Consider the following 25665-nt stretch of genomic DNA (forward strand, 5'->3'; position numbering starts at 1 on the left):
AACTTCTGAGCCACCCAGGCGACCCTCATATTGTTTTGTTTTTTTTTTTTAAAGATTTTATTTATTTATTCATGAAAGACACAGAGATGGGGAGAGAGAGAGAGAGAGAGGCAGAGACACAGGCAGAGACACAGGCAGAGGGAGAAGCAGGTTACATGCAGGGAGCCTGATGTGGGATTCAATCCTGGTCTCCAGGATCAGGCCCTGGGCTGAAGGCGGCGCTAAACTGCTGAGCTACTCAGGCTGCCCTGTTTTTTTTTGTTGTTGTTGTTTTGTTTTGTTTTTTTATCATGGTTTGACTATGGTTAAAACAAAATTTGCCTTTTTATTTTGTTACATAAATTTATAAATTTCAGTTTTTAAAGGGAACATTCTAATTAAACTACACAGCTTAAATTAACTTGCTGTTGTTATCGGTGGTGGTTCAGATATTCATTAACTCTCTCTTATAATAAATGCTATATAATTTAGCTGAGGAGGGAGCTTTACCTACTAAGCGTGACAGCATCACGAAAGGAAGTCCATGTCCTGTTTGATTTTATTTCAGTTTCCTGTCACTATTTATATAGTATGTAGAACTCTTGAATTTGTATTTGATACACTGTCTTTTAAAAAGTAACTTACCATCTTGATCATTCTTCCAAGTATTCTGTATAATTAATTTACCTAGCATTTTTAAGGAATATTCTATATAAGTTATACTTCACAAATGAATTTTAAAGAACCAAATGGTATTTAATAATTTTTTATTAAAATTTCCCTGAAAGGTATTATATTTTTTGCCTATTTTATGTAAATTAATATAATCATATTTTCCCATTTTTGTGATGACCTAATAATTATGTTTACATATAAAAGACTGTTCTCTATTAAATGGCTAGGTTCCTGTGGAAGAGTCTTCTGTGTTGCCTTGCCTACTACTTTAGGAGGCAGCCTTTTATTCCCTGAGTAAAGATACCAAATCTTTATCTCAGAGTTTAAGATACCAAATGACTGGCGATCCCTGGATGGCTTGATGGTTTGGTGCCTGCCTTTGGCCCAGGGCGCGATCCTGGGGTCGCAGGATCAAGTCCCGCGTCGGGCTCCCGTCATGGAGCCTGCTTCTCCCTCCTCCTGTGTCTCTGCCTCTCTCTCTATGTCTATCATGAATAAATAAATAAATAAATCTTAAAAAAAAAAGATACCAAATGACCTATGGGTAACAAAACAAAATATTAACTTGCCTACAAATTATTAGAGATGAAAAAAACCAAATTATTAGAGATGATAGGTTTTTAAGCTCTAGTATTAAACTAGTTCCACTTTACTCCTTGCTCAGAGACTTGTAGTGTGTGTTTGAGTGTGTTGTGTGTGTGAGACAGAGAAGTGGGGTCATTTTCAAATGTTTATTTGTTGGATATCTTAATTGTGTAAATATATCAGCACTGTACTTTAGAATGCAGTCACATGAAAGGGATGTATTACACTTTTCACTGTTGATGGGAACATCAGGTTCTAATAAGTAGGCATTGTGGGACCAAACGATATAAGAATACTTTTTTGAACATGGCCATGCCATTTTTCCATGACACTTAGAAATCTCTATATTTAGAAGCAGTGCAACAACATAGGATAGCAATGTAGCTTAGGGTTAATTTACCTTCGTTTTCAAATCCTAAAGCAGAATTGTGAAAACTTGGCTGTTTTAGTCAGCATCCTGCCTGCTAAAATGCTGTGGGATCGAGGATCCCTGGATGGCTCAGCGTTTTAGCACCTGCCTTTGGTCCAGGGCATGATCCTGGAGACCCTGGATCGAGTCCCACATCGGGCTCCCTGTATGGAACCTACTTCTCCCTCTGCCTGTGTCTCTGCTTCCCTCTCTGTGTCTCTCATGAATAAATAAATAAAAGTTTTAAAAAATTTTAAAAATAAAATGCTGTGGGATCCTTTTCTGTCCCTCACTTTTAACCCAAATCTTACCAATAAGCTTTCTTGAAAGGCATAGGATCAAAAAGAACAGAATGCTGAAGCTCAAGGGAGCAACAAAGCCAGACCTTCTCCTATGTAAAAATGCTCTCTTCCTCATTTTTGCCATGTTACTGGAAGAGAGGAAGAGTATAATAAAGCTGTATGAATTATCTTTTTAATCTGTAGTGATTCAGCTGCTGTCAAAGATGGCCAGAAGGTATCCTCTAATATGACTGGCCATATGAATAAATTCTTTTCTCCCTACGAAGGATCCAGGAAGGAGTTACGAATCATTGAGTTCTTACAGTTTTCCCTTTCCCTGATGATAGTCATCACCTGCTATCTGATTATAGGCAATAATTAGAAATAATTCTTTGAACAGTAATTTTATAAACCTTAGTTGTATTTTGTTTTTTACCTAGAATTGTTCATCACTAGACTCACAAGATTCCTATGTAACTTTCTACATATCTCTAGTGTTTATATCTCCTTATGTAATTATTGTATTTAGGTCTTTCATTCTAAATTACTTAGAAGCAAAGATCTTATGTTTTAAATATAATTCATATTATAGTAATTAAAATCTTTATTAGTATTGCACATGTTTTTCCCAGAAATTGTCAGCTTATATTTTTAATGATCACCTATAGGTTTCTTGAATTTTCAGCTTTGTAGTGGCTTACCATCGAGGCTAAAATACGTTCCTGGCTTTGTTAGCATAAAGAATCTCAATGGGTTTCTTAAATAGTTTATTTTCACATAAATATTATCTTTGAGAATTTCCAGGGTCAGTTTTTTCCCATTTTTTTTCTTTACATATTAGTGAAGAAACATAGAAGGAGGTGGAACCAATGTAAGAGTAAAGAATAAGTGGCTAAAGTTTACCATGTGTCAGGTACAATTTTAAGTACATTAAAAGTATTGTCATTTATTCCTAACCTCAAACTTATGAAATAAAGCACTTGGCCTGACAGTCTTTGTTTTCTCCTCTAGAACCATTTTACACTTTCCTTTGGGCTTTAGACTACATCAGTGTGCTCCCTTGAGCTTTTGCTTCTCTTGGTTGTGGTCTTTCAAGAACATTGTCAGGAGATAAAGGGAGCGGAGCTTCCTCCCCACAAGGTCACTCCAGAGTGGCTACATTCTTCAACCTCTCATCTGTGCTCCCACAGGAGCCCTCTGTTACTATGGTATTTGTTTCTCCCCTTACTTTTTTAGGTCTATGGGTGATAAGGAAGCCTCTGTTGTTTGCCCTGAATTTTCATATACACTGTACATGTATATCTTTATAAATACTTCCATTTTTAAACTCTTTAGCTTGATGTGCCATCTGTTTCTTCCAGTGCGTGACCAGTAACAGTGTTTATTTTACAAATAAGGAAACTGAGGGAGAGAGGTTAAGTAATTGTGTCTAAGTTCCTTCAATTAGCTAGGCTACCTTCAGTTACCAGGTAGTCTGGTCTTTATTACCACTTTAATAGCTGGAAAAATCATAATGTATAATATTTAATCATATTGTACAAAAAAAAAAGATGACCCTAAGTCAACATTTTTGGTTCATTTGTTCTAGTGATTCTTAACTTTTGCACATTTGAACATTTGGGACAATGATTGAGGCTCATTAGATAGATGTTTTTATACTTCTGTGTTTTCAAGGACCTTTCTATCCCTAATGGCTAAAACAGAATTGCACGAAGATCTTTAGAAAGCACTCATGAGCTTCAAAATCACTGCATTAAGAATCAGAATCTATGCATATCAGTCAAAACTAGCTACATAGAGACACTGATATTTTGGGTAATGTACATATATGTAAGTTATGAGATCTGATTACAATTCCTCTGAACAAAGCCTTTTTTAAAAGAAATATACTCTTATGTGCTATACTTTAGGCATTTACTAAGCTAATTTCATGTATTATTTTTAATAGGATTAAATTGACAGATCAGGATTGTATAGATACTGAGTTATAGAATTTGAGACTTGAAGGGAACCTAAGAGATCATGTTCTTCTACGAGGTATATCTTCATATAAGGAAAACATTTGACAGTGTTTCTGGATACAGTTTTTGTGAATGATAAGTTACATAGTAGATAATGTTGTCAACTGGATTTGGCAGTAACTGAACAGTAATAAAGAAAATTTGTTCATAGTTTTGTGCAAGGTTAAGAGGACCTTCCAGTGGCTCAGGAATTGCCTTTTATTACCTTTGCAAATTTATCGGTTGTTTAGAAGAATATTTGAAAGGGAAGGTGAAAGTATTGCAGTGAAGGGCACTAGTTCATATGTTGGTAACCTGGCTTTTGCATCTCCGCTTCATCTTATCCATTGGGCAAGTTACTGAACTTGGCTAACCATAAGTTTCCTTTAAATTAAGTAATATGAATGATTTGAAAATTAAATGAGATAGTTCATATAACACTTGAATATAACAAATATTCATGAGTTTATGAATTTATACGTTATACAAAACTCAGGTATAGTAATCACCAGAGACAACAGACTGAGTATAAAGTTATTTTATTAGTTTGCATCATAAAATGAAAAGCTTGAGGAGAACTTAATAGATATTAATGATTGAACAGTGTCATGCATCTGTTAAAATTGAATTCCATTTAGGCCTTTTAAAACATAATCATAGTATATTAAATACAGTTATTTTGCAGTATTCTGTACTGATTTTTCTTCAAAAAATATTTGTTAGGTATCTGTTAGGAGAACGAATGAAATTTAGAAGAGCAGTCTAAATTTTGTTCTCAAATAGACTTAAGGAGTTAGATCTGTTTATTGGAGTAGAAGTTATGTTAAAATTTGAGAGTGTTTTTCAAATATCTCAACATCTTGGAGATTGAAGAGGAGGCATTCTTGTTTATTATTTCCAAAGGCTATCGGGTATTAGTTACAAAGTGTCAGATTTTAGCTCAAAGCTCTGAAGAAGATACTATGAAAACTATTCTGTAAGGCACTATTTATTTACTCAGGAAGTATAAAATGCCTCTGGAGGTATTTAAAACAAAAATAAAGGACATTTGTCTAGCCTTCCTACATTGTACAGAATGTTGAACTTTGGACAGGACTATGAATTCTAAGGGTCTGTGAACTTGGATATGAATAATTTTAAGTGAAATATATTTTTTAAATTAAGAATACAAATAAGCTGTAAAGTAGCACTATATGTACCTGCGACTTTGTCTCCAATGGAACTCACAGGTATTTTCAAATCAATTGAGTTGTTGATATTAAAAATACTATTTATAACCATCTAGTTCAAAATTATAATTATCAGTCAACACTAGATTTTATCATTTCATGTTTAATAATGAAGTATATATATAACTATTATAAATTAAAAATATAACTAATTTTTTAAATGTTTTGATAATTGTTTCATTGTAATTGTTTTACTTCCGCAATCCTATAGTTTAAGTATTCAAAAAACATTCTGAGAAGGAGGTCCTTAGGCTTCACTGTGAAATGGTCAATGGCATTAAAAAAGTTAAACATGTGATCTAACTAATACTTTGTACGATGGCATTGATAAACTCTTTGTAGCTTAAGATTTTAAAAGACTCTCCCAATGAATGAGTTTGGCTGAATTCCTAAGTATCACAGACAAGCATTCTATCTTTTCTCTCTTCCCAATACCTGAGGGATGTATTAAATGGTCTTTTTAGGAGCAACTGAGTGTGTCTCTGTGTGTGTGTGTGTGTGGGGGGGGGGTGCAGGTACAAGAGATGGGCTCCCTGCTCAGCAGTGTCTGCTTCTCCCTCTTCCTCTCCCCTCCTCCCAATTCATGCTCGCTTGCGTGTTCTCTCTCTGTCTCTCAAATAAATAAATAAAAATAAAAAATAGATGAGTAAATATCTTTTAAAAAATACTGAGCTGGGCAGGCCGGGTGGCTCAGTGGTTTAGCACTGCCTTCAGCTCGGGGTGTGGTCATGGAGACCCAGGATCGAGTCCCACATCCGGCTCCCTGTATGGAGCCTGCTTTTCCCTCTGCTGTGTCTCTGCCTCTTTCTCTGTGTATATCAAAAATAAATAAATAAAATCTTTAAAAAAAATACTAAGCTGACCTCCCAAGAATGTGATGAGAATTGAGGAAAGCTATTCATTTGGCTTTAATAAAGTGTTAATTTAATTTTTATTTAGTTCTCTGAAGTGCCTTTGTTATTGTTTTTGTTTGTTTGTTTTTTAAGAATCCTGATGTAGTCCACCTGAAAGAAGCAACTCCCCTATCTACTTTTACTGGTATTCGACCTACACGAGTTGTATCTTCAACTTCTGAGGAAGAAGAAGCATTCACTGAGAAATTTCTTAAAATTAATTGCAAATATATTACCAGTGGCAAGGTAATGAATAATACATGAGAAAAAATTTTAATTATGCTTTATTTATTACTGAAATATGACAGTTTGACATTTGCATTTTAAGTTACCAGCATCAGCAACTGTTTGAATATTTTGAGAAGATATTGGTGGAAATAATAGTTTAGGTTAGTATGGACTTTGCTTATAACTAATACAGAATTTGGTGGTATTTTGTAGCTGTTAAAGGCAGTGGGATATAAATTTACTAGAATAAAGTACAGCTAATTTGCTGTTGATAGAGTATTTCAAAAAGCTGATATAAAATGACCACTGCTGGGCACTGTTTGGGGTGATAACTCTTACAAACTTAGTATCACACATAAAGGGAAGATAACTAGGAAGATAACTACTATTTATTGAGTATTTATTATATGCCAGAAAACTCTATGAGGGGTTTTAAGTATTTCATGAACTCAAAATAATCCTGTGGAGTAGGTGGTTCTATTCCCTTCTTCACAAGAAAAAAACCAAAAACTTTCAGAAAAGGTTAATACGTCCAAGGTTTCCCTATCATGGCAGGAATTCAAACCCTGTGTGAGTGCATGTTTCATCTGCCACAGCTTGCTGCTTTTCTAAACAAAGGGAGTATAGTAAAGTAACACAGAATTGGAGAATATACTCCAGATACTGCTTAGAAAGTAGCAGTAGTATGTTACCAACTTATCAAGTCACACATGTTATTTTTTCTCTCACAACTTTAAAGATGTTTCTTTCAGAACTCCGTTGTTTTCTGACTTGCACTATTTCTGAAGAGGAGTCATCTACAATTTTTATATTTGGTATATTGTACAACATTTGTGTTTTTCTTTGGTTGCATTTAAGATAGTCTCTTCTTTCTTCCTTCAGGTTTTTACTTAAATTCTTGTCAATCAACACAGTGCAGTATTGATTTCAAGAGTAGAATTCAGTGATTCATCATTTACATACAACACCCAATGCTCAACATGACAAGTGCTCTCCTCAGTAGCCATCACCCATCTAGCCCATCCCCCACCCATGTCTCTCCATCAGCCTTCAGTTTGTTCTCTATCTTTAAGAGTCTCTTACTGTTTGTCTCCCTTTACCTTTCTTTTTAATCCCCCTCCCATATATTCATCTGTTTTGTTTTTTAAATTCCACATGAGTGAAATATAGTACTTGTCTTTCTCTGACTGACTTATTATGTTTAGCATAATATACTCTAGCTCCATCCACATTATTGCAAATGGCAAGATTTAATTCATTTTGATAACTGTATACATACCACATCTTCTTTATCCATTCATCTTTCGTTGGACACCGAGGCTCTTCCACAGTTTGGCTATTGTGGACACTGCTGCTATAAACATCAGGGTGCAGGTGTCCCGGCGTTTCATTGCATCTGTATCTTTGGGGTAAATCCCCAACAGTGCAATTGCTGGGTAGTAGGGCAGGTCTATTTTTAGCTCTTTGAGGAACCTCCACACAATTTTCCAGAGTGGCTGCACCAGTTCACATTCCCACCAACAGTGTAAGAGGGTTCCCTTTTCTCCGCATGCTCTCCAACATTTGTGGTTTCCTGCCTTGTTAACTTTCCCCATTCTCACTGGTGTGAGGTGGTATCTCATTGTGGTTTTGATTTGTATTTCCCTGATGGCAAGTGATGCAGAGCATTTTTTCATGTGCGTGTTGGCCATGTCTATGTCTTCCTCTGTGAGATTTCTCTTCATGTCGTTTGCCCATTTCATGATTGGACTGTTTGTTTCTTTGCTGTGGAGTTTAATAAGTTCTTTATAAATCTTGGAAACTAGCCCTTTATCTGATAGGTCATTTGCAAAGATCTTCTCCCATTCTGTAGCTTATCTTTTAGTTTTGTTGACTGTATCCTTTGCTGTGCAAAAGCTTCTTATCTTGATGAAGTCCCAATAGTTCATTTTTGCTTTTGTTTCTTTTGCCTTCGTGGATGTATCTTGCAAGAAGTTACTGTGGCTGAGTTCAAAAAGGGTGTTGCCTGTGTTCTCCTCTAGGATTTTGATGGAATCTTGTCTCACATTTAGATCTTTCATCCATTTTGAGTTTATCTTTGTGTATGGTGCAAGAGAGTGGTCTAGTTTCATTCTTCTGCATGTGGATGTCCAATTTTCTCAGCACCATGTATTGAAGAGACTGTCTTTCTTCTAGTGGATAGTCTTTCCTCCTTTATCAAATATTAGTTGACCATAAAGTTGAGGGTCCACTTCTGGGTTCTCTATTCTGTTCCATTGATCTATGTGTCTGTTTTTGTGCCACTACCACACTGTCTTGATGACCACAGCTTTGTAGTACAACTTGAAATCTGGCATTGTGATGCCCTCAGATATGGTTTTCTTTTTTAAAATTCCCCTGGCTATTCGGGGTGTTTTCTGATTCCACACAAATCTTAAAATAATTTGTTTTAACTCTCTGAAGAAAGTCCATGGTATTTTGATAGGGATTGCATTAAACGTGTATATTGCCCTGGGTAACATTGACATTTTCACAATATTAATTCTGCCAATCCATGAGCATGGAATATTTTTCCATCTCTTTGTGTCTTCCTCAATTTCTTTCAGAAGTGTTCTATAGTTTTTAGGGTATAGATCCTTTACCTCTTTGGTTAGGTTTATTCCTAGGTATCTTATGCTTTTGGGTGCAATTGTAAATGGGATTGACTCCTTAATTTCTCTTTCTTTGGTCTCATTGTTAGTGTATAGAAATGCCACTGATTTCTGGGCATTGATTTTGTATCCTGCCACGCTGCCAAATTGCTGTATGAGTTCTAGCAATCTTGGGGTGGAGACTTTTGGGTTTTCTATGTAGAGTATCATGTCATCGGCGAAGAGGGAGAGTTTGACTTCTTCTTTGCCAATTTGAATGCCTTTAATGTCTTTTTGTTGTCTGATTGCTGAGGCTAGGACTTCCAGTACTATGTTGAATAGCAGTGGTGAGAGTAGACATCCCTGTCATGTTCCTGATCTTAGGGGAAAGGCTCCCAGTGCTTCCCCATTGAGAATGATATTTGCTGTGGGCTTTTCGTAGATGGCTTTTAAGATGTTGAGGAATGTTCCCTCTATCCCTACACTCTGAAGAGTTTTGATCAGAAATGGATGCTGTATTTTGTCAAATGCTTTCTCTGCATCTAATGAGAGGATCATATGGTTCTTGGTTTTTCTCTTGCTGATATGATGAATCACATTGATTATGGGTGTTGAACCAGCCTTGTGTCCCGGGGATAAATCCTACTTGGTCATGGTGAATATTTTTCTTAATGTACTGTTGGATCCTATTGGCTAGTATCTTGTTGAGAATTTTTGCGTCCGTGTTCATCAGGGATATTGGTCTGTTAATTCTCCTTTTTGGTGGGGTCTTTGTCTGGTTTTGGAATTAAGGTGATGCTGGCCTCATAGAATGAATTTGGAAGTACCCCATCTCTTTCTATCTTTCCAAACAGCTTTAGGAGAATAGGTATGGTTTCTTCTTTAAACGTTTGATAAAATTCCCCTGGGAAGCCATCTGGCCCTGGACTCTTGTGTCTTGGGAGGTTTTTGATGACTGCTTCAATTTCCTCCCTGGTTATTGGCCTGTTCAGGTTTTCTGTTTCTTCCTGTTCCAGTTTTGGTAGTTTGTGGCTTTCCAGGAATGCGTCCATTTCTTCTAGATTGCCTAATTTCTTGGCGTATAGCTGTTCATAATATGTTTTTAAAATCGTTTGTATTTCCTTGGTGTTGGTAGTGATCTCTCCTTTCTCATTCATGATTTTATTAATTTGAGTCTTCTCTCTCTTCTTTTTAATAAGGCTGGCTAATGGTTTATCTATCTTATTAATTCTTTCAAAGAACCAACTCCTGGTTCTGTTGATCTGTTCCACAGTTCTTCTGTTCTCGATTTCATTGAGTTCTGCTCGAATCTTTATTAACTCTCTTCTTCTCCTGGGTGTAGGATCTATTTGCTGTTTTTTCTCTAGCTCCTTTATGTGGAAGGTTAGCTTTAATATTTGAGTTCTTTCCAGTTTTTGAATGGCTGCTTGTATTGCGATGTATTTCCCCCTTAGGACTCCTTTAGCTGCATCCCAAAGATTTTGAACGGTTGTATCTTCATTCTCATTAGTTTCCATGAATCTTTTTAATTCTTCCTTAATTTCTTGGTTGACCCTTTCATCTTTTAGCAGGATGGTCCTTACCCTCCACGTATTTGCGGTCCTTTCAAACTTCTTGTTGTGATTTAGTTCTAATTTCAAGGCATTATGGTCTGAGAATATGCAGGGGACGATTCCAATCTTTTGGTATCGGTTCAGACCCGATTTGTGACCCAGTATGTGGTCTATTCTGGAGAAAGTTCCATGTGCACTTGAGAAGAATGTGTATTCAGTTGAGTTTGGATGTAAAGTTCTGTAGATATCTGTGAAATCATCTGGTCCAGTGTATCATTTAAAGCTCTCGTTTCTTTGGAGATGTTGTGCTTAGAAGACCTATCGAGTATAGAAAGAGCTAGATTGAAGTCACCAAGTATAAGTGTATTATTATCTAAGTATTCCTTCATTTTGGTTATTAATTGATTTATATATTTGGCAGTTCCCACATTCGGGGCATATATATTGAGGATTGTTAAGTCCTCTTGTTGAATAGATCCTTTAAGTATGATATAGTGTCCCTCTTCATCTCTCACTATGGTCTTCAGGGTAAATTTTAGTTTATCTGATATAAGGATGGCTACCCCTGCTTTCTTTTGAGGACCATTCTAGTGGTAAATGGTTCTCCAACCTTTTATTTTCAGGCTGTCGGTGTCCTTCTGTCTAAAATGAGTCTCTTGTAGACAGCAAATAGATGGGTCCTGCTTTATTATCCAGTCTGAAACCCTGCGCCTTTTGATGGGGTCATTAAGCCCGTTCACGTTCAGAGTTACTATTGAGAGATATGAGTTTAGTGTTACCATGATATCTATTCAGTCCTTGGTTTTGTGGATTGTTCCACTGAACTTCTTCTTAATGGGGAATTTTAAGAGTCCCCCTTAAAATTTCTTGCAGAGCTGGTTTGGAGGTCACATATTCTTTCAGTTCCTGCCTGTCTTGGAAGCTCTTTATCCCTCCTTCCATTTTGAATGAGAGCCTTGCTGGATAAAGTATTCTTGGTTGCATGTTCTTCTCATTTAGGACCCTGAATATATCCTGCCAGCCCTTTCTGGCCTGCCAGGTCTCTGTGGAGAGGTCTGCTGTTACCTTAATACTCCTCCCCATAAAAGTCAGGGATTTCTTGTCTCTTGCTGCTTTAAGGATCTTCTCTTTATCTTTGGAATTTGCAAGCTTCACTATTAAATGTCGAGGTGTTGAACGGTTTTTATTGATTTTAGGGGGGGATCTCTCTATTTCCTGGATCTGAATGCCTGGAATGCCTGTTTCCCTTCCCAGATTAGGAAAGTTTTCAGCTATGATTTGTTCAAATACATATTCTGGTCCTCTGTCCTTTTCAGCGCCCTCAGGTACCCCAATTAATGGTAGGTTTTTCTTCCTCAGGCTGTTGTTTATTTCCCTTAATCTGTCTTCATGGTCTTTTAATTGTTTGTCTCTTTTTTCTTCAGTTTCCCTCTTTGCCATCAACTTGTCTTCTATGTCACTCACTCGTTCTTCCACCTCGTTAACCCTCGTCATTAGGACTTTAGTTTGGATTGCATCTCATTCAATTGATTTTTAATTTCTGCCTGATTAGCTCTAAATTCTGCAGTCATGAAGTCTCTTGAGTCCTTTATGCTTTTTTCTAGAGCCACCAGTAGCTGTATAATAGTGCTTCTGAATTGACTTTCTGACATTGAATTGTAATCCAGATTTTGTAACTGTGGGAGAGAGGACTGTTCCTGATTCTTTCTTTTGAGGTGAGGTTTTCCTTCTAGTCATTTTGCTCAGGGCAGAGTGGCCAAAAACAAGTTGTATTGGGAAAAGGAGAAAAAGAGAGGAGAGAAAGAAGGAAAGAAGAGAGAAAAAGAAAAAAGGAAGAAAAAAGAAAGAAAAAGAAAGAAAGGAAAAAAAAAGGTGGGGGAAGGAAACAAATCAAAAAGCAAAAAACAAAACAAAACAAAAAACAACAACAACAAAAAAAAAAAAAACAACAACAAAAACCATGGGGGAGTATCTTCTGATTCTGTGTACTTTAAGTCCCTTGACTTCCCCTGGAACTTGTCCGTCTAGTTGGTCTTCTGGGGGAGGGACCTGTTGTGCTGATTTTCCAGTGTTAGCACTTGGGGGAGCTGCTCAGCCCCGTTTTGGTGCAGGGCTCAGTGGGGGTTGTTTACCCCGTGAGGCCCCCGGAGGAACAACCGCAGTGGCGGGGCCAGCACTGGAGCCCTGGATTCAGCCCCCGCAGTAGCTCCGGAGCTCTCGGTCTGCAGGGCCTGGAGGCTCCGGGGCGGGGCCGCTGATCTGCTCAGCTGGGGCAGGAGCGTCCTTGCTGTCCTGGGCCCTCCCGGCCTCTGCCTGTCCCGGGGGAGGCCGGATCCTGGGCTGTGTCCCGGCGCCCTGTGCTCCGGGGCCTGCGCTGTTGGATTCACGCTCCCGGCTGCGCAGCCCCCTCGGCGGAGCCGCCCCCGAGCCCCCCGAGCTGCTCCCGCCCCGCAGCCCCCTCCGCGGAGCCGCCCCCGAGCCCCCCCCAGCTGCTCCGGGTCCCGCCGTGCGCGCTGCAGCCCTTAGGGAGCTCGGCGCACTCTCCCGGGGCGCAGGTGCCTGTTAGTATCCCCGGGAGCCCGAGGGCATCCCCGCCCTCCTGGGTCCTGCTCCAACTCCCCGCGAGCCCCTTTCCCCCCCGGAAGGTCGGTGCAGCTCCTGCTCCTCCGGGACGGGGCTCTCCTGTCCTGGGGACACTCGCCCCGGCCTCAGCCCGGCTCCTCGCGGGGCCCCTCCCCCTTGGAGGCCTTTTGTTTCTTTATTTCTTTTCCCCCGTCTTCCTACCTTGATAGAAGCGGGAACTCTTCTCACTGTAGCATTCCAGCTGGTCTCTCTTTAAATCTCAGGCCTAATTCATAGATTTTCAGGATAATTTGAAGGTTTTCTAGGTAATTTGGTGGGGACGGGTGACTTGGGGACCCTACTCTTCGCCATCTTGCCCCTCCTCTCTCTCCATTCAGCAGTTGATGGACATTTGGACTCCTTCCATAGTTTGGCTCTTGTAAGCAGTGCTGCTATAAATAAACTTTGGGGTGCATGTACCCCTTTGAATCTGTATTTTTGTATACTTCGGGTAAATAGTAGTACAATTGCTGTATCATAGCATAGTTCTGTTTTTAACTTTTTGAGGAACCTCCATACTGTTGTCCAGAGTGGTTGCACCAGTTTGCATTCTCGCCAGTAGTGCAAGAAGGTTCCCCTTTATACCCATCCTTGCCAACACCTGTTGTTTCTTGTGTTGTTAATTTTAGCCATTCTGACAGAGTAAGGTGCTATCTCATTTTAGTTTTGATTTGTATTTTCCTGATGTTGAATGATGTCTTGAGCAACTTCCTGTGTCTATTTTCCATCTGGATGTCTTTTTTGGAAAAATATCTATTCATGTCCTCTGCTCATTTTTTAACTGGACTATTTTTTGGGTGTTTCTTGAATTCTTATAAACTGTGAATACTAGCCCTTTATCATCAGATACAACATTTGCAAATAAATATCTTCTTCCATTCCGTAGGTTGCCTATTAGTTTTGTTGATTGTTTCCTTTGCTGTGCAGTTTTTTATCTTGATAAAGTCCCAGTAGTTCATTTTTCCTTTTTTTCCCTGGTCTCTGGTGACATGTCTAGTTAAGAAGTTGCTATAGACAGGATCAAAGAGTTTGCTGCCTATGTTCTTCTGTAGAATTTTTGATGGTTTCACGTTTAAGTCTTTCATCCATTTTGAATTTATTTTTGTATATGGTATTAAGAAAGTGGTCCAGTTTCATTCTTTTGCATGTTGCGATCCAGTTTTCCTAACACCACTGTTGAAGAGACTGCCTTTTTTCCACTGGGTACTCGTTCCTGCTTTATCGAAGATTAGTTAACTGTATAGTTATGGGTCGATTTCTGGTATTTCTGTTTTGTTTCATTGATCTATGTGTCTGTTTTTGTCCAGTACCATACTGTCTTGATGACTACAACCTAGTAATCAGGTTGTGATGACTATAGCTTCAAGTCCAGAATTGTGATGCCTCCAGCTTTGCTTTTTCTTTTTTAAGATTGCTTTGGCCATTCCAGGTCTTTTGTGATTCCATATAGATTTTAGGATCATTTGTTCTAGCTCTGAAAAATATTGGTGGTATTTTGATAGGGATTATGTTAAATGCATATATTGCTTTGGTAGTATAAACATTTTAACAATATTTTCTTCCAGTCAATGAGCATGGAATGTTTTTCCATTTCTTTGTGTCCTCTTCAATTTCTTGCATAAGCGTTCTATAGTCTTCAGAGTACAGATCTCTAAGAGAGTCACATTACCATTAATTTTGAACAATTGGATCATGATGTGCCCTGGAGTATTTTTCTGTTTGTTTTACTTAGAATTCGCTCAGCTTCGTGAATCTGTTGGTTTATAGTTTTCATCAGATTTGGAAAATTCAGAGCCATATTTCTTCACTTTTTTTTTCTCTCTCTATCCTCTCCTCTTTGGGAACTGCAGTTATGCAAGTAGTAAGTAGGCTGCTTGGTTTTGTGCATAACTCATTGATGCTCTGTTCTTTTTTTTTTTTTCCCCCCTATCTCTCTGTTTTGGGAAATTTCAATTGCTATACCTTTAAGTTCACTTAATGTTTTTTCTTCCTGTCTAATTTGCTATTAATTCTCTTGAGCATATTTTTCATCTCTGTAAGTTCAGACTGGCTCTCTTTTATCTTCCTTGTCCATAACTACTATGTACAATCTATCTTCTATATTCGTGAATATGTAGAATATGGTTATCATAATTGTTATAACATCTTTCTACTAATTAATTTATCTCTCTCACTTCTGTATTTGTTCCTGTTAATTGACTTTTGTTACTGTGATGAGCCCCCTTTTTTTCATTTTCCTTTACATGCCTAGTAATTTTTAACTGGACAAATTTTATCTTCTTGAGTACTAGATATTTGTGTATTTTCCTACATATTCTTATACTATTTTCTCTAACACAGTTGTTTTTTTAAAAGCAATTTGATCATAACATGGCTTTGTTTTAAGTTTTGTTAGGCAGGACCAAAGCAAATAGCTACTTTTTCTCTTTACTGAGAGACTATGCCCTTCTGAGTTTTCTGGGACCCTATAAATTACAAGGTTTTTTTGCAGTGGTTATTGAGAACACAAACTATTCCTTTCTCTGTTGACTCCATGAATTGTTTCCTCTGCTTTTGAATGCTGCTGCTTTTCTTGTCCTGGGATAGTTGCCATTCATATAAGTAGCATTCAGTGCTCAGCTGGAAATTTGAAAGAAGGCCTTCAGTAGATATCCAAAGCATTCTCAGTAGGGAGTGCTCATCTCTTCTCTCCTTTCTCTGCCTCTGGCCTGGAAACTCTCTACTCAGTAAGCTGGGGCTTTTGTAGAGTTCATCTTCTTTGTTTTCCCTTATAAAGGTATCACTGCCCAGCATTCCAGTAGCTGAAAACACTCATTTGATGTAGTGTGTGTGTGTGGTTTTAGTAGTTTTAGGCAAAATTAGTTCTTGGCTAGAAGCAGAATTTCAGTTGTAGCTATTTGAATAAAATTTGTATTTAAGTATCAAAGAAAAGATAAAGTCAATGGCAGGGTTAGGAACAGCTTGTAACCTAATGTTCATTTGCTAGAGGCTGGGTCTTCCTATAGATTTATTGTAGTAACTTTTTTTTATATAAAAATTTTGGAAATTTATCAATAAAATTGTCATAGTTAAGTTACAGTGGACTTAAGACTGAAAAAAAAAGGGCAGCCTGGGTGGCTCAGCAGTTTAGCGCTGCCTTCAGCCCAGGGCATGATCCTGGAGACCCAGGATCGAGTCCCATGTCAGGCTCCCTGCAAGGAGCCTGCTTCTCCCTCTGCCTGTGTCTCTGCCCCCGCTCCCCTCTCTCTCTGTTTCTCTCATGAATAAATAAACTCTTTTTAAAAAAGATCAGTGGAAGCTTTTCTCTCTACTGGATTGGATTCCCAGCTCATAGTTTTTTATCTTCTAGTATTTACAGAAATACTGCAGTGTGAGTGGTAACTTTTCTTTTATAAATAGACTTTATTTTCTAACAAATATTTTCTCCATGGAAGATTAGTCAGGTAATTGCACATAAGGAATTGACAGTTACTAATACTAAAGAGAAATCTCTGCTTAAAGTTTCTGAAAGTCTTGAGATTAAGGAGATATTTTAATTGGAAACCACTTACTATAATATGTTCTTGCTCCTGATAGGTTCAGATTTATGAAACAGTATTAAAAAAGAATGAAAGAGGAATGCTTTAGTATGAATTTATGATTTCACACTTGGTCTTGGTTAGATGAATTTGAGCAGTTTGTCAAAAGATTTTTATGAATTTTATATTGAAGTAGTGTTTCTCATGGTCAGCTCTTGATTTGGGGAGAACAATATCAGAAAGGATATCTCAAAGTCCCACCTAGAGTCAGGGAAAGAAGCTTGAAGAATACATTAGCACATCTTCAGTATCAGTAGCAGCAATTTTAAGGATGATTTCCTGGAAAGTAACATTACAGATTGATCAGTCTAGCGTTAAGAGGTAGGGCTTTAAGCCCCTTCTAATCTAAGAAGCAGAAACACAATTTTGAGAGGCTTTTCAAATTATTTCTGTTGTTGCACTACTAACTAGCAGTATTATAGTATTAACAGGTATAGTGAATTAAAACATTACATAATACTGGGCCTTTTCTATTGTATATGCCTACTACAAATTGTCTTTGCAAAAATATTCTAAAGTGAAAGATGAGTTGTAATGCCAGTGAATCTCATCCTTAAACCATTATTTAAAGCTAATGCTTATTTGAAATTGTGAAATTAAGAATTAACTGAGGTTTTTCAGAGACCTGGTGTTTGCTTTCCTTAATTCTTACTGATCACTTGATTTTATTTTCAAATAACTTAAAATTATAGAAGGTAAGATAGAGTAAGGAAGATAGAGAATAAGAAACCTTCCATGAGAGATTCCTAACTCTGGGAAACAAAGAGTTGCAAAAGGGGAGGTGGGTGGTGGGGGGATAGGGTAACTGGGTGATGAGCAGTAAGGAGGGCACATGATGAGATGAGCACTGGGTATTACACTATATGTTGGCAAATTAAATAAAAAAAAAATCTTTAAGATTTTTTACATTGTATATACTCTGCTCTTGATGGTCTATTTTTTGGATTATCCTTAGGGATGTAAATGTCCCTGCAACATACCTTACAATCTCTCTTTGACTTGTGTTGGCATATGATCCAGGAATACAAACATATCTGATACATATGAATCTATTTAAAATATCAATCAAATATTATATAAAGTTAGTCCTTTTTTAGGTGGCCCCTGGTCTGATCAACAATAAAAATGCTATTTAGACTTTCAAGATTGATTCCCCCTTTTCCACCAAAACACATACACACATACATATGCTTCTCTCCAATATTGCATGCAGTTTCTACAAATGATAAGCATGTTTTATTATCTTGAACATCTGTAATAACTTTTTTCCAGATGGGTGACAATTTTAAGTATTTTCTGTTTTTACTCTTCCATTTGATCATTTTCAATAGTAGTATCTCTCATTACTTAAGTTTTATGTTCTTAAAATTAAGCCAGGTAAATTTAGAGAGTTGAATATGGATTTTGAAGAAGGATGTGATACCAAATCAAGCATGATTTAAGTTTTTCTTTTCCTTAATAGCTTCCAAAAAAAAGGACAGGCCTCTTTGAAGTAACTACTTAGTTTATTTTTAGAATTCTGTCTGGCTCTTCATTTTTAACACTTACAGAATATAGTAGAATGGGAATTAAAAATTGAATTAAAGGAATTTTTAGCACTTGAGTTGAAATGACTGTACTTTAGACTCAAATCTGGAGGGATTTTATTTAAAAACACAAACTACCTTGATTCTACCACTTATGTTAGCAGTGTTATTTATTACTTAGAATAAGTTGACTAGACTCTCACTACCTTAATTTTCCCATTTGTATAATCATCTCATAGCTATGCTTATGAAGAGCAAATAAATAATAATGTATATAGAGCATGATACATATAAAGCTTTCCATAGTATTAGCTAATGTTAGTGAGATTAGCTTCTCATGGACTTAAGATTACTCATTTGTAAAACAAGAGGTTGGACTCTTCATATTTATATTGCTGTTTATTATAAATGTATTTAAAATTTTATAACTTTTCATGATTAAGTTAAAATGATTACTGTGTACTCTAGAAGTCATCTAATATACCTACTCTTACAGATGAAGACAGTGAGGCCCAGGAGCTTTGCATGCCCACAGTCAAATAGCTATGTAGTTACAGACTCAAGTTGAAACAGATTTTTAAAAAAATATTTTAAAGAGAATATGCTATTTTTCTTTTATACTAGATTGAATTATCGGCACAATATTTATTAAACCTATTTGTGAACATAAAAGTATATTTGGTACCTCTAGTGAGGGGAACACAGGAAGCAGAATGCAGATCAATGTAAAACATGAAAAATGTTTTCATGAGAATATCTTAGTGCTTAAATGTACTACTTTTATATATAACAGATGGCTTAACATTGGAAGAAAATTATTAAAAACAGCTAGAATACTTTTTGAAAATTTAAAATTTGAAGATTAAATGTTATTTTTTTTCTTCATCTTAGGGTACAGTCAGTGGTGTGCTGCTAGTTACACCAAATAATATAATGTTTGATCCACATAAAACTGACCCTTTGGTTCAAGAGAATGGCTGTGAGGAATATGGCATCATGTGTCCAATGGAAGAGGTGATGTCAGCTGCAATGTACAAAGAAATTTTGGATAGCAAAATAAAGGAATCCTTACCCATGTAAGATTGGTATTTATATTCCTTTGGAATTTTATTGCATCTAGGTAGATGACTCTGGTTTAATACTCCTAGTTTTTTGTTTTTTTTTTTTTTGCTTTCAAGTATTTTTTATTAGTTTTATTATAAGCGTTTTTCATTTTATCAACAATGAAAAAGTACAGTCTGAAAAGATTATATTTAACACATTTTGAATAATTAGGAATTGTTCTAGATTTATATTTGTATAATTGGTCAGAACTGGATATTTAAAAGTAACCTATAAACCTTATTTAATTTAGTGTTTACCAGCCCTTTTAATTCAGACACAGCATTCAGAATTTTAAATTATTCCTGTGACTAATTCAAGGTAATATAAGTAGACTAGGGTAGCATTCAAATTTTTCTTAGAACAGCCTGAAGATTCTGGTGTGGGATTTGAGGGAGATCCCATGAGCATCCTTCTCCCTCAGTTGACCTTGAAAAAGTTAACCTTGGAATATACTGATCAAGGGATTCTTACGATTCAAATAACATAGTTATAAGACTGCAGCTCAGCATGGCCTTTGAAAGTAATGTGCTTGACCAAAGGAATGACCAGAGAGAAAAGAAAAGAATAAAAGTAAAAGGTAATATACAAAGAAAGGAGTGAGAACAGAAAAGAACACTTTCCATTCCTCTACACATACTTTGTCAAAGGTTTAAAAATTGGCTTCACTTTAACTGATATTGAGATATATATCCTTTTATTAGCCCACAGGGATGTGGATCATTGTATGAAAATTAACCCTTGTGGTACAGAACTGCTTGCATAGGAGAAAAACAAATTATTTTTGTTTCTGAGACAGAGTACATGAGTTGTTAGGATACATGTGATAGAATAAAATCCCTTATTCAAACAGTCTCCATTCTACCTTCTATCCAATAGAAATTATTTTGGCTTTGTAAACTCACCTGTAAAGGTGCAGGTAATTCCTAGAATATCTTCATCCAAAGTCACTTTCAGGAAATAAATAATATTGGGGTGGGTGGGGGGATGAGACAAGGGTGAAAGAGTAAAGGATTAGATTAGAAAACAAGAAGATTATTTAAGTATGTATATATTGAACTGTGAGGTTCACTTTCTGTTGCCCTGCTTTTTTATTTTTATTATGATACTTTGGGATTCTTTTATGCTGAGTAATCTGTAAGTATTCCACTAAGATTTTGTAGTGCTCTTCTTCTTGCAAATTACTGTTTTATTATTTAGAATGTCCCTGGTAAGACCATGCATTTGACCCAAACATTTAAAGAAATTCCTCCTTCCTCCCTAAAGAAGTCTTTCAGTCTTGCCTTGTGAATTAATCAAAAACAATATTTGGCAGTGAATCAAATAAATCAAGTAGTTTTGCAGAGTAATGTCATGTGTAGCAATACTGAGGTATAAGATTTGATTGATTTCCTTCTGTCTTCCACTTGGAAAGTTGATTTCAAAAGTAGTGTTCTAGAACTGTATTCAGCAGTAGTAACATCATTGGCATAGTCTTTCAGCATTTTAACTCTGAAGGTTTTACCAGTCCATATACAAACGTGTGTCTTCTTACATTTGTTAACTTTATCTCCTACCTAATGATCTTATTAAATGTGCACAGTTTCTCAAAACTTTTGCCTTTTCCAAGTGCCAAGACCGTATCTATGCAATTTGAGTGAATCACCAGTAGATGACACTATTACATCTTTAATAGCACAAATTAGATGTTTATGTTTCTTTCGGTGAATCAAATGCAAGAGAGACAAAACAGACAGGAGTTGTAATTCAACTTAAGAGCTTTTTTAAAAATAAATATTTACCTATTCTAGTTAAAAAATTTTATGCATACTCATTATATTAAATTTGGAAAATATCACAAGGAAAGAATTAAATAGAGGTTACCCAGCTTCACATCCAGAAACAGCCAATTATTTGTTTAAACTTATCTCCTATACTTATAAAAATGTTAGTAGTTTTTCCACTAAGAACTCATGTTAATTTCCACTTGTCACAAACTACTTTTTTTTTGTCACAAACTACTTTTTAACCATCGTTTTAAATTTCTTTTATTTCATGCTTTATGTAGATGTTTGTACTGCCTCCTTCCAGAACTTAAGCTATCTAACCTTGAACATTAGTACTCCTATATACAAATGCCATTAAACATGGAAATCTTGATAGAATTATTAACTATTCACATATCTAGTATCTGAACCTTTAGCTGAACAAGTTTTTTTCTGAATTATTAAGAGATGTTGCTGGTAGCCTAAAGAATTACCGTAAGTATTTTTGTCTCCGTTTTATTCCAGTTGGTCTTCAGCTTTGCATTTGAGGTGCATATTTTAGTGTAATCTCTATTTACATGTAAATAAGCACTGGATGTTTATGTGTGTCCATGTGTGTAATATCTGTGTATTTTTTCTTTACTAAGACATTTAAAATTTTAATCCAAATTTTATCTAAGCTTGTTTTCCATATTCCCGTAATCAGTAAATTTTAGTGTAGAATTAGAGCTTCACCCAAAACTTATATTTTCAGCTTCTTTAAGGTGGATTAATTCAGGAAATCTTATGTTGATATTTCTCAGATCCCTAGATATTGCAAAAGCTTGACTTAACTGCTTACTTGGTCTGTCTGTATAAATCAAATTTTTGATGTGCTGTTGAGATATATGCTACACCCTTTTCTAGAAACCTTTTTAGTGATAACTAATTTAGTATTAAGTTTGTAGGAAATAAAATAGAATTTAAAAAGTAACAACTTTTAATTTTGTTTACTGGCAGAGAAATAGATCAGGTATCAGGAAGGGACTTCTGCCATTTAAAGAAAATGACAAAAAGTCATACTGATGAAATAGACTCCAGAACCCGCGATGCAGGTAATGATAGTGCCAGCACAGCCCCGAAGAGCACTGAGGAGTCTCTTTCTGAGGACGTGTTCACGGAATCAGAACTCTCTCCTATACGAGAGGAGCTTGTCTCTTCAGATGAGCTTCGACAAGATAAATCATCTGGTGCGTCATCAGAATCTGTGCAAACTGTCCATCAGAGTGGCATAGAATGCTTAACAGCCATTTCAGAGTCTACTAATACACCTGATCACTTAAAATCTGATTCTGGACATTCTACAAATGAAATTGGGACGACTTCTCTTAAAATAAATTTAAATAATCTGGAAAGAGCCATGAAGGAAGATCAAGCTACGGATAATTTTCAGGAAATATCTGGCCCAAAAGAACAAAGCACAAGTTTAAAAGATAATGCAGACCAGGATTTTCTTCTTAATGAGAATTCACTACATCAAGAAGAGGGTGAAAAAGAAAGTATGCCTTGTGAGGAAGCAGCAGATTTTAAACAAAAGCAAACTGTCAACAAAGGAAAACAAGGAAAGGAGCAAAATCAGGACTCTGAGACAGAGGTAGAAGAGCTACGGAAACTCTGGAAAACCCATACTATGCAACAGACTAGACAGCAAAGGGAAAATATTCAACAGGTGTCACAAAAAGAAATTAAACATAAAATCGCAACTGCTGATTTAGAAGGTAAGTGTTAAGCAATATATAAAGTTAATTCATCTTATCACATGTTGTCTTCCTCTTTCCTCATAGACTGAAAAGCTGCAGTATCTTAAGCTACTCTGAAGGATGATCTAGTGGCCCTTGACTAATTTTTCTCTGGGGATAAGTATGTGGTCTCTAGTTCCTAGTCTTGTCTTTTCTTATCCGGTGGTGGATTGTACACGTAATGAGCATCTTTTCCACTGCATTTAGATACTCTTGTGTTCCATCTTTAAAAAATTTCTTGAAAATGCACGCAAGCTCTATGATAGTTATGACTTTTCCATTTTTCTCTTAATTCTTGGTATGTTACCTCATTAAAATGTCTTTTTTCACTGCACATAAAATATTGCAATTTGTAGTTGCCAAAGTTTGTAATTCTGCCTTTAAAAAATGCAATTAAACATAAAAATTTATTTCTTACCGTATTCCAGGTGTCAGAGTTTGTCATTATTTGATTAGTTTTCCTTTATAAAGCACTGAGAATAAATTAAAACACTATTTCTCTATCAGTTTTGGTTTTTAGTACTGTTTACTTATGAAAATTATAGACTATGTTTTATTTCTAATATACAGTGCTCCCCTTAATATATAATAGATTAAATGGAGTATAGTTCAGTTATCTTAGTTAGCATTTATTATACTCTATTAAAATATTGATTCTAAATCACTCCAATCTGCATATGAACTTTTTAAATTAAACTCCAAAGTAAATTATTGCTAAAATACATATAAAATAAAATTTACAATCGTAACCATTTTTAGGTGTAAAATTTAGTGACATTAAAGTACCTTTACATTGTTGTGTAGTCATCACCACTATCCATTTCCGGAACTTTTCCATCTTTCCAAACAGAAACTATACCCATTACATAGTAATTCCTCATTCTTTCCTTACTTTGCTCCTGCCAACCATCATTCTACTTTTTGTCTCTTTGAACTTTTGTTTCTACATGAGGCACCTCATTTAAGTGGAATCATATAGTATTTGTTATTCTGTGTGTGACTTATTTCCGGTAGAGTAATACCTTTAAGTTTCATCCAAGTTGTAGCATGTTTCAAAATATTTATATTTTATATTCCATTATATTTTATATTTTATATTCCATTATAGAATTGACTATTGAACAACATTGAATGAACTTTGCAGGTCCACTTCTACATACTTTTCAAAATACAGTACAGTACTATAAATTTTAAGTGTATTTTTTAATATTTGTTCTTATGATTATCTTAGCATTTTCTTTTCTTTAGCTTACTGTATTCTAAGAATATAGTATATAAATCATTATATTATTGGTAAAGCTTCCAGTCAGCATTAGGCTACTAGTAGTTAGGATTTTTAGGGTCAAAAGTTATACTCCAGTTTTGACTATGTAGGGAGTCAGTGTCCCTAACCCCTGCATCATTCAGCAGTTGACTTTATATACCACCTTTTTTTTATGTGTTCATTTGTTAATGTACACTTGGGTTGTTTCTACCTTTTGGCTATTGTGAATAATCTTGCTATGTACTTTGGTGTACAGATATTTATTTGAAACCCTCCTTTCAAGTTTTTTGGATATATATCCAAAGAGGATTTGCTAGATCCAGTGGTAATTCTGTGTTTAACTTTTTGAGGAACCCCCAAACTGTTTTTCATGGTGGCTGCACATTTTATATTCCTACCAGCAATACACACAAGTTTGGTTCAGTTTTTAAAATACATGTATTCTGTTTTCATTTTCTTTGTGCCATCTTTTTTTAGATATCCTAATGATATTCAGTAGATGTTAAAGAATTAATTTACTCAAAGCTCTATAAAAGATTGAATAATTATTTTGTAATGCCTTTTTCTTTATTCAGAATTAATATTCATTAAATTACCCATTTGACAAAATGGGAGATTTTTATAAAATTTATAAAAATTACCCAAAATGCATCCATGAAATAATCATTGTTAACATTTGGTGTATATATCTTTGATTTTTGGTGTGTATATGTATATACATACACATATAAATACATATGTATACAATTTTGGTATTTTTATCTATACATGTTTTTTATGTAAAGTCAGGATTATTGTGTTGTACCTTTTTTTCACTTAATATTTTATGTCATGAATAATTTCCCATGTCATTATGGTTTTTTGAAAATATGGCTTTTAATGGCCCTGTATTTTAACCATTTCCATACTGGACATTCAGTTATTATTAACAATTTGTATTGTTAAGATATTTCCTGTCTTTGGTATTGTAAAGAATACTGGTGTGAATTTGATTTCTTTGTGTCTGATGGTTGCCTTATATTTTGAAATTTTTGAAAAAAATAAAATGAGGGATATGTTTATAATGTGGTAGAATGCTTTAATTTTAGTGCGTTTGTTGAGGTATGAAATTTGATGGGGAGGGAGCTCCTGTAACAAAATACTAAAGGAGAAAAATTGATAAGTTTAGATATAGGTATACCTGTATTAACTTTGGGTTCTTATTGAGGGGAAAAGGAATGAAAATCTGTTTTAGTAACTAATTTTAAGTAACTAGAGGTTCTATAGTAGGGAAATATTCCATGTTTCTGATCTTTACTGACTTTATAACAACATGGTTTAATAAATATACAACTGTGGAAAATAATTGTGGGGCAAATGGTAGAAGTTCACTCTTAATCAGATGCAAATATTGAGGCTAAGATAGATATGTGCACCTTGCACGATACAGAAGAAAGCCATGACTAGTACCCAGTGCTCCTGACCACAGATAAGTGCTTTTACTTCCATAGTATGCCACCGTTGTAGCTAGTAATGTCCAGAATCCTGAATTCAGTCATAGCATCAGACTTCAGTATACCTATGTCAGCATCTCTGTTTGAAAGAGTTAGAGATCATTCATAATAAATTGT

General features: G+C 35.7%; 1 protein-coding gene and 1 long non-coding RNA gene across 6 annotated transcripts in view; one reads left to right on the plus strand and one right to left on the minus strand.

The window, feature by feature from the left end:
- OXR1 (oxidation resistance 1) overlaps positions 1 to 25665 on the plus strand; it is a 280364-nt gene that overhangs the window by 220869 nt on the left and 33830 nt on the right. For all 5 annotated transcript variants that reach the window (XM_072774210.1, XM_072774211.1, XM_072774212.1 and 2 more), the window contains 3 exons: positions 6145 to 6297; positions 19059 to 19243; positions 22013 to 22770. In XM_072774210.1, the coding sequence (XP_072630311.1) occupies positions 6145 to 6297; positions 19059 to 19243; positions 22013 to 22770 (1096 nt within the window). The remainder of the gene's footprint in view (positions 1 to 6144; positions 6298 to 19058; positions 19244 to 22012; positions 22771 to 25665) is intronic.
- LOC140603696 (uncharacterized) lies at positions 16493 to 20211 on the minus strand. The gene is made up of 3 exons (XR_012006657.1): positions 20174 to 20211; positions 17622 to 17690; positions 16493 to 16920 (listed from the first exon to the last, which is right to left on the minus strand). It is a non-coding gene; the product is annotated as an uncharacterized lncRNA (long non-coding RNA).

Source organism: Canis lupus, chromosome 14, assembly GCF_048164855.1.
Source record: "Canis lupus baileyi chromosome 14, mCanLup2.hap1, whole genome shotgun sequence".
NCBI lineage: Eukaryota > Metazoa > Chordata > Mammalia > Carnivora > Canidae > Canis > Canis lupus.